The 10,427-nt window shown below is 35.4% G+C and overlaps 1 protein-coding gene across 1 annotated transcript; it reads left to right on the forward strand.

Moving 5' to 3' along the window:
• Window positions 1-5,749: 5,749 nt before the first annotated feature.
• Window positions 5,750-9,508, forward strand: LOC18033487 (U-box domain-containing protein 43). Its single transcript, XM_006420765.2, has 3 exons — window positions 5,750-7,362; window positions 7,446-7,743; window positions 7,819-9,508. The coding sequence occupies exons 1-3, from the start codon at window positions 6,148-6,150 to the stop codon at window positions 9,390-9,392; spliced, it is 3,087 nt and encodes a 1,028-aa protein (XP_006420828.1). The 5' UTR covers window positions 5,750-6,147; the 3' UTR covers window positions 9,393-9,508.
• Window positions 9,509-10,427: the final 919 nt, after the last annotated feature.

The raw sequence follows: 10,427 nt of genomic DNA on the forward strand, positions 1-10,427 counted from the left end.
TAATAAGAAATATTTAGTTCGTGGTGCATGTTGATACGGATCCAGATACCCAAGTACGTCATTTTAATAGATTTCTATTCAATTTATTCTCGCAATTTAAAATCCAATTTTAGAATAATCTAAAGTCACTTTCACCACAAATCCAACCACCCTCATACAAAATTAATTCTACATATAATTAAAATTTACCTCATCGTAGGATCGACACTCGTCACCATTAATCTATTCTACAATAGATTCGTGCACTTGCAAGTTCAATAAAATTTGCACAACATTAAATCTCAAATATTTTTCACTTTTCAATTTGGGGATTTAGGGTTCGATCAATGGGTTTTACAGGCACTGATGTTTTTTAACTTTTGATTCGAAAACCAAACCAAACCATTCATTTTGGTTTGGTATTAACACGTTCGGTTTTTTAGCTTAAAAAAATATCGAACCAAAAGTGAAAAAATCAAATCAACTTCCATCACTCCATTATCAAAGTCATGGTTCTTGGAGAAATATAATGTAGTTATCTGGCACTACACTTCCTTTTTCTCTAGTGGATCTCCTTAATGACATAGGTTCTTGGGGTGGTAGGGTTTGTTCTTCTAAAGCAATTTCTTGTATGGGGGTTCTTTATTGTCTTGATATGTTATGTCTTAAACAGAGCCAAGAATGAGATCCTAATCAATGGCAATAATAACTATAAGAATATGCATATATTTATATCTTCCCTTGCAAACTCGATATCCTCAAAGAACCAACCATTTTCCGACTTGAAAATCGACTTAGTCGGGGATCATAAAGCTTGCACCTCCTAGATCATTCAAAGTAAGCAATAAAAAAGCAGTTCACTGTCCTTAAGTCCAATTTCCTTTCATTAAACCTTTAAGGATGTGCCTTAGCTAAACATCCCCAAACATACAAGTGCTTTAGATTGGGCTTCTTGCCTGTTTAAAGTTTATAAGAGGTTTTGGCAGCTATTTTAGTTAAACTCTGTTAAGAATATATGTTGCAGTCTTAAATGCTTCTCCCCAGGGTTATCTTAATAAAGTAAAATGATAAATTATACTCCTTACCATATCTTTAAATGTCTTATTTCATCTTTCAACAACAACATTAAGAGTTGGCAAACCCAACATAGTGTACTATGGGATGGTCCTGCATTCTTCTAGTAACTTAGCATATGGTCTCAAACGTTGTTAGCCTGAATCATCATATCTACCACAATACTCACCACTACTGTCAAATCTGATGCTTTTAATTTTTTAAAGAGTTGATTCTCAACTTTAGCATTAAAATTTTTAAACACCTCAAACGACTGTGATTTTTCATGGAGGAGATAGACGTAGTCATATCACGAAAAATCATCTATAAACATTATAAAATATTGTTGACCATTCCAATCAGCCATAGCAATTAGCCCACAAATATCTATTATGTATGAGTTCTAAGACTTCTGAAGTCTTGTTGGATTCAAATCTCATTTCATTTTTTTTGTTTCCCCTTTATATAGTTAACATAAATATCAAGTATCTCCTTTTATTATGAAATCTAAAGGGTTGGGAATTTTGTCTGATTCAAGTGTCTCTACACTTTGTCTGGAGATATGACCTTATCTCTTGTGTCATACATAACCAAATTCTCATTTATTAACATTTTCTTTATACCTCGTGTACTTAATTGTAGAGATTCATTAAATGAAGCTATTGTATCAAGTAAATAAACATTATCATCGGTTGACAAAGAATTGGAACCGACTAGTTTTGAATCATTAAACAAACTGAATTTTTCATTCCTAAATGAAAAAAAAAAACTAGATTTATCCAAAGCATAAATGAAAATTAAATTTGATCTAAAAGACAGAACAATAAATGTTTCATCAAGATCCAAAGAGAATCCAGTCGTTGATAATAATCTAAAATTTTCAATTGCTTCAACTTCAACTTTCTTACCATTGCCTACATAGATGTATCTTTCACCATCATTGGAAGTACTTTCAGAAGTAATTCCATCTATAAGAGATAGGGGAGAATCAACTATCAACACAATATTGAGATCTATAAATGTGAGAACTATTAAAAGGTTCTCTTGCTATGACTTAAAATTAGAGCCATTTAATATATGAATATAATTGATGTTGATAGTAATATTAGAAGGAGTCGTAACTAAATAGAGAACAACAAACAAACAATATGAGCTCTAATAACTCTATGAAATGAGAGTTATTATGGAACTTTTAGACTTAAATCAATACTACTTAGAGAGTAAATTATGTGTTTCTATTCCATTTTTGTTACATTTTGCATAAATAATCATTTTAGTCAATCTTAATAAGTTTTGCTCGATTTAAAGTAATTTGTACTCAAATTGTATGCATAATTGTAGGTTTCCAAAAGCTTATAATTCATGGAAGGAATGCTATGCAATAGGCTTGCAAAAATAAGGAAAGAACATGGCTAAAAAAGAGTTGAAACAAATCTAGAACAGTGCAGTTGCTGTAGATATTGCCGTAGCAACCATTGCTGTAGCAATCCTGGAACAACGACAGAGAAAATTTCGCGCGGCATACTTGCAGAATTGCGATCTGCAGTTTCCTAATCTAACTTATGCGCGACCTAGGCTTCCGTTTACCTTAATTTTCAACTATAAAATAAGCACACATCATAAGGAAAAGAGAGAGCCGTCACCCAAGGAGAAAAACACAAAGAAACAAAAGAAAAACAAGATTCAAGAGAGAGATTAAGGGCTGCACAAGAGGAGAATTTGCAGAAATCAATTGGGAGCCCAATCCTTCTTATTCTTCTCTTGTTTTCTCGTTTTCTATTTATTTATGGGGATGTGTTTCATGACTGAAACTTTGTTCGTTATTTTTCTTTTGCAAACCATGAACTAAATTTATTTGTGGTTTAGTGATAAACAATCTTGATGGTTGAGTGATAACAAAGAATATGCCTCATTAAAATATTTACATAATTGTTATTGTGTAATAACAATCAAATTAATTATGAGAAGATGAAAAGCCAAATCTAAAAGAAAATTTCTCTATTTATTAGATAATAGAGAATATACAAAGATGAGAAATGGTGATACCACATCACCTCCTCAAGTCTCAGCTTTATATATATATATAGATATATAGATTATTCACATATAGGTAGGCTTGGAAATTTAAAGGCTTGGGCTGGGCTTTATCAAGTTGGACAATCAAGCCCCAACTTTTTCACACCCATTTGCATTTGACAACATGGCAACTCAAACTTTTCCACTTGTTTTGGCGACCAACTCCAATAAGACACATTGTCTCTAACACGTGCACTACCACTCTCAATCACTGACAACCCATCATTCACAATTAAATTCAAAATATGAGCCACACACCTCATATAAAAAAATTACCACCCAATATCATTGACTCAATTGACAACAATCCATTCAATCTTTTAACCATTGCATCATTAGTTGAACAATTATCTAAAGTAACCATGTATATCTTTCTATCCATATTCCAATCCAGTAAACACTTTACCAAAATTTACGAAAGACAATCAGCTGTATGTGGGGCTTGTACATATATAAAACTGTCTATTGAAAAATAATAATAAAAATTATGCAAAGTTATAAAAAAAAAATTTAATAAAGTACCTATAAAAATTTAAATATTTAATAAAGTAAAAATACCTTAGGATTCGACTTTGCAAATGCCAAGAGTTGTCAATGAAATGTCCCGTAACAACCATATAACATTTCTTTTGATTATAAGCAGTCCATATGTTTGTAGTGATTGCCACCCTACTATTATTAATCTCCAACAAAAAAGTTCTATAATATTGAAAAATTTCTAAGAATGCAGAATATTTTTACACCATAATGTCATAATAAATTTTCTAACAACACAACACAGGACAATATTGTTGGAAAAACCAACAACCAACAATTAGCAACAAAACCAACAACACAGCTCAAAATCATTATCCAATAGCACAATATTCTTCAACATTTTCTATATTAACCAACAACCAACCTTATTATATTCAATTACTATTTCTAATAGAAAAATTCAGCTCAAAATACATTCATTTCAAATAAACAAATTAACGATGAGTGAGGGAAATAAAGGATTTAGGGATTTTGGATTTTGGTTTCCTATTTTGGGGTTTATTTGATTGTTTCTATGTTTTTTTTTGGTTTTTTTTTTAATTTGAATTTTATAGTATACTATAAAGTTTATATATATATATATTATTCATTGCAAAGCCTTTAATTGAGCCCATTATATATGAGCTTTACAAACTACAAGCTCTTGTCCATAATTTTAACCCCCGGGTTGGGGTTAAAGCCCGAGGGTCTGGGTCAAGTTGGCTCAGACTTTTTTGTCAACCCTACGTATAAGTTCAGCCTTGGATTAAAGATACAACAAACAATATTAGATGAAAGATCCAACAAAGTTTGCCTTTAATTAAAAATTAACTTTTAAATTTCAATCATATTTTGTATTTGCCCCAATTAGTTTTTTAATTTGCCTCGTAGACTTTAAAATAAAAGCTACTTTTTTATCACAAAAAATTGCTTTAAATTAGTAGATCAGATGAAACATTTAATTAAAAAACCAAATTATTTGAAGTACATTAGTTTTCCTTTTGTTATTTCACGAGCTTATTTCCACCACTTGATAACCATTTTAAGGATCAGGCTACGGTGCAACTGTAGTACCGTACCACAGTTGCATCCAGCCGTTGAATGCACTTAGATTGGTGGAGTTTACTGACATCCAACGGCTGGATGCAATTGTGGCACGGTACCACAGTTGCACCACAGGTTTCCCCTCATTTTAAATCTAATTTTAACAAAAATTGTAAATGTATTATATGTTTTTTCAAAGGGTGAAATTATTTTAATTTCCAGCTACAGTTTTACGTGTTGATAAGCAGACTCGCATGTTAATGGAATTCTTTTAGGATTAAAAAAAAATGAAATTTTTATTATTAACGAAATGGTAAAGTTAATTTTTATTATCTAAAAAAGGGTAAATTTTGAGTTAATGATAAAATTAAAAACTTGCTTCCCGAAACAACACCATATTTAAAAAAGATAATCAAAATAAAAAAAATGATACTAAAATTATAAAATCTTTCTGAATCAATTTTTAATCTTTACAATACTTCTTTTTATATTTAAACCCAAATGGTCAATCAACTAATACTATTTAAAAACCAGTCGGGTAGGCTTAATGGAACACTAATTTAAAAGCCACATTGACAAATTTGTCCTAGTTCGTAAAATATTACTGGACATCAGCATTACATATAAATTTCTCAAACCTTTCGTTGAATTTCGTGTGATAACTTTTTGTTGTTTTACTCTTTTTTGTTTTTTTTTTTGAATAAAAAGTTGAAAACAAACCAACATCAATGCACACGTGTCAACATTTGCCCCAGTCAACGGGCCGCGAACTGTTCGTGTAAGTGTATCGGCTTTCAAGTCCCCAAAACATACGCAAACACATTTGACTAGTGACGACTTCGAAGAAATATGCTATGTAAACAAAAGCAAAAGCTTGACCACTGCACCGAGGGCTGCATGTTTACATGTAAAAAATTGAAAGAGAAACTCGTTTTCTCTTTCACTTTCCGTTTTCTCACTATTTCTTCTAACTTTCCTTTTTCCAGGGAGCAGATTAATTTCTTGCTGCTTTATTTATTTGTTATTTATTTATTTATTTCATCTTTAGTGAAGCTTTTGGCTATATATATTCAGGTAAGTTTACCAACTTGTTTACTTTGTTTATCCTTATTTATTTTTCAATTTTTGTTTTCCTGTATTAATTTCATCCATAAGCTTTATGCATTTCATAGGCAACGATAATTTTTTTTTGGTAATTAATTTGAGATGGGGTCCTTCAAAATGAACCTAAATCAGGATCGCCAGAAATTAAGAGGACTGAATTGACTGTGATTCCACAGTTTCAATGTTGTAAGTTGTAACATAATCACATCCCAGATCGCTAGCGAAGGCGAGTCGGGGGGTTTTATAAGCCTCGAGTTTTCTTAACTAATTTTACACGTCCTTGTATCAAGTAACAACTTGAACTTGATTTATTTGGAGATAGACAAGTGGTAAATACATACTCAGTTGGGGATTTAGGAGGGTTGATCGATTTCAATGGACTTCGATGTTGGAATTGAGGATGTGGGGATAGCAGTTTTGCAAGAATTATGGAATAGGGTGGCACTTCAAGCAGTGGATATTGCTAGCGAGACCAGAGATGTGGTACTTGGAAAGGACAGTCTCCAGGGTTTTTCGCGGACAATTGGTGAGTTAAGTACCCTCATGCAATCGTTGGATGTCAAAAAAATTGAATCTGTGATCGGTTTGGAATTTACAAAGGCAGCTCTGGAGACCCTAGGTGCTCAGCTCAGGGAAGCCCACAACATCATCGACGATTACAAATCCAGAAGCCGCCTACGTCTCTTACTTCAATCCAACTCTGTGCTGTCGCGAATGCAACATTTGGCTAGGGAAATTGCCATTACTATTTCCTCATTTCAGCTTGTCAATCTTGAAATAGCACTTAACTTAAAGGCCATGACTGACCAGATTGTCGACAGTTTAAGGTCAATGGAATTCCAGTCGGTGGCTGCAGCTGAAGCAATTGCTTCAGAGATTGAGAGATCCGCGTTGCAGAATAACAAAAACCGAGAGAATGCTCTAGAGCTATTGAGAAAGATTGCTGAAGCTGTTGGTGCTAGTGTGAATGCATCCCTTGTGCAAACTGAGCTGGAACTTCTGAAGCAGGAAAAAGAAGAGTTGGAAGCTGAGAAGAAGCAAGCAGAGGCACTTCAACTAACTCAACTGATGCAGCTATTGTACAGCACAGAACTTGTCAGAAGGCCACAAGATGAGGCAATTCCTACATATTGTCAGGTGTACCCTATTGAATCATTAGTATGCCCTTTGTGCAATGAGCTGATGGAGGATCCTGTTGCAATTGTCTGCGGCCACAGCTTTGAGAGGAAAGCAATTCAGGAGCACTTCCAGCGAGGCGGAAAAAATTGCCCCACTTGTAGGCAGGAGCTTTTATCTCTGGATCTTATGCCAAATCTAAGCCTTCGAAGCTCTATAGAAGAATGGAAGCAAAGAGAAATCGACTTGAGATTCCAAAATGCTATTATCAAAATCAACTCCGATGATCAATCTAGAAGGAAAAGTGCCTTAGAGGAGATGAAAAATATTATGGAGTTGCCTCAGTATGCAGAAAAAGCAGCCAAAGGGGGACTCATTCCAAAGTTAGTAGAATTCCTAAAAGATACCAGGCTAAGCACCGAGGCCATACTGAAATGCCTCTACTTCCTAGCCAAATACAGTGATATTCACAAGGTAAGGGATGTTGATTGTGAACAGACACTTTTCTTTTTTCTAACCACTTGATCTAATGTTAGAGCTGTTTCTGAGAATCACAGGAGGCCATTGTTGAAGCAGGAGCTGTTCGCCGCATAGTAAAGCAAATCTGTAAAGGTGAAACAATGCCTGAGGCTATTGAAGTCTTGTCAGAGCTAACCAAAAGAGAAACCCTGGGAGAGAAAATAGGGAATACCAAAGACTGTATTACTATTATGGTTTCTTTGCTCCATAATAACAATCCTAATCTCTCACAGAAAGCTCATGATGTGTTGCAGAACCTTTCCCACAACACACACTTTGCTGTCAAAATGGCAGAAGCTGGATACTTTCAACCATTTGTTGCTTGCTTCAATCGAGGTAATCTAATGGACCCTACATGATACCTTCCAACCACTGTAGTTTCGTTGTCATTTTGATAGACTCTTCTTGCAGGATCTCAAGAAACTCGAGCTTTGATGGCTTCAGCCTTGAGAAACATGCGACTCGATGAAAGTAGCATTAAAACCTTGAAAGACAGACAATTTATACACAATGTAATCCAGATGCTCTCCTCAAATTCCCCAGTATGCAAATCAGCTTGCCTAAAATGCATCAAGACGCTCATAGCGCACTCCAAGATGGTAAAGCACCTTCTATTAGACCCTGCTACCATACCTCTTCTGCTTGGCCTCATCCAATTTGTCAGGTCTGATCCACACTTAAAACATGAAGCTGCTGAGATTCTAGCTCTGATGGTAGGAGCCTGTCAGCATCCCCAATTTGAGTTGCATCATGGCTTGCAGGAACTCCAATCAGAGCACAATGTCAATGTCTTTTTGCAGCTCATTGCTAATACCGAACGTGAAACTAAGATTCAGTTTTTACACTTACTTGTGAAGCTCTGTTATAAATCTGAGAAAGTTCGGAACCTTATTGAATCCAACAATGATGCCATCACTCAACTTTTCTCCTCCCTAGACAGTGACCAGCCAGTGGTAAGACGATGGGCAATGAGGCTTATACATTGCATTTCTGAAGGTAATCCCAATGGAGTTCCTCTCCCACCATCTCCTGGCAAAGAAACTGCCATCAACACTGTAGCAGCCATTTTCACATGTTCTCCGGACGTGGAAGAAAGGTCCCTTGCTGCTGGAATCATCAGCCAGCTTCCCAAAGATGACATATATGTTGATGAAGTACTCTGCAAGTCAGAAGCATTAAAAGCCATTCATGAGGTGATTTGTAGCATGGATGGGAGACATAATGGGATCAGGACACCTGCCTGTCAAGATGCCTCTCTGCTCGAGATTGCACTGGCAGCACTATTGCACTTCACAGATCCCACCAAACCTGAACTTCAGAGGCAAGTAGGAAAGCTTGAAGTGTATCCATCACTGATTAGGGTGCTCTCCACAGGCAGTTCATTAGCCAAGCAGAGAGCAGCAAGTGCACTAGCTGATCTATCCCAATCCACCAGCGTTTCTGTCTCTAATGCAACGCTCACAGCAAAACAAACTAAGACCCTGATGCCAATGTTTGACATGACAAAACTCTTACTCAGTATGTCTTGGTGCTGCTCATCATGGGGAGACCACCAGAGTTCGTGTTCTGTTCACGGTGCTGCTTGTTCACCAAGAGAAACATTCTGCCTTGTCAAGGCAGATGCGGTGAAGCCATTGGTACGAAATTTGAATGATATGGAATCTGGTGTCACCGAGGCTGCACTTACGGCACTTGAAACATTGCTAGCAGACCACAGCACACTGTCTCATGCTATAGCTGTCATTGTAGACAGCCAAGGTGTGTTGGCCATCCTACAGGTCCTGGAAAAGGGTTCCTTATCTGCCAAAACCAAAGCCCTGGACCTCTTCCAGATGATCCAAAAGCATACACGGATCACTGATACATTATTACAAAGGTCCGAGAGGATCCTCATCCAGCTTCTCGACGATGATGCACTCAAGAAGAAAGTAGCTCTGGTCCTTATGCAGATGAACATCATCCCACATCAGTCATCCTACTTCTAAATTGGTTTTGATTCTGTAAATAGGATAAATTTGAGCTTGAAAGGTAACTATGTGGAACCTCATAAAGAATCCATAAGAACTTTAATAACATACTCTTTGAAAAAAGTTGACCATTAGGATGATGCCTCGGAAGAATATGAACAAATTGGGCAGAGTTCATGATGAGTTGTTGATTTCTTACTGCTTCCAAATCGGAAAATGCCCAACTGGCTACTTATTGAACTGAATGTTGCACATACGCAAGCTACTGGGGTTAAGTTTCACGATAATGTTGTACATGTAAATTTCCCAAAACTCTTTCATTCTGAAGTTAATTCATAGCTTCAACAATGTCAAACATCGTCCATGTGTATAATCGGTATAGTTAGCTTTATTTTCAAGCTTCACTGAATGTAACCAGAATGCCAACTCCTCAGATGTAGTATGGTGAGATAGCAGTCATTTGTTTCAAGGTCCATTTTGTATGAAAACTACATAACAATTATTTGATAGCATGCAGACCATTAAAATTTTCATTCAAAATCTCTCTTTCATCGATAGTTTAAACAAGTCCCGTGAATATGGTTCTCTCTTTTCTGCAATTGCAGCTCTGCTAAAATTGACTCTTCACAAAGAATGATTTTTAGCACATTCATTATTAAAAGTTTTCAGAATTTCATATTTCAAACATAAGAAAGTATTGGCAGACTAATGCCTTCATTTGAAAGCTGAAATCAGGACACTTGTATATTTCTAAAGCCACCAGGGTTTAAATTCTTAAAAAAATAAAATAAAATAAATAAAATTACTTGTATACTGCATCTTTGCTTTGCAAAGAAGAATTCAAAGCTTTCTCTAGTTTCTATCCAATCTTTTTGTAAACTGATTTCCTATAAAAGCTACTATGGATGCCAAGTGTTGCGTCGATTACAATGCTCTAGTGTCAGCCAGACAAGTATCCTTCCCTTGCTCTTTATAAGCAAACTCCCCGGTTTATAACTTGTAAACGCAATTCAACATTTCAAAATAAAATTTGAAATAATAATAATAATAATA

Source organism: Citrus clementina, unplaced genomic scaffold, assembly GCF_000493195.1.
Source record: "Citrus clementina cultivar Clemenules unplaced genomic scaffold, Citrus_clementina_v1.0 scaffold_9, whole genome shotgun sequence".
Classification (NCBI taxonomy): Eukaryota; Viridiplantae; Streptophyta; class Magnoliopsida; order Sapindales; family Rutaceae; genus Citrus; species Citrus x clementina.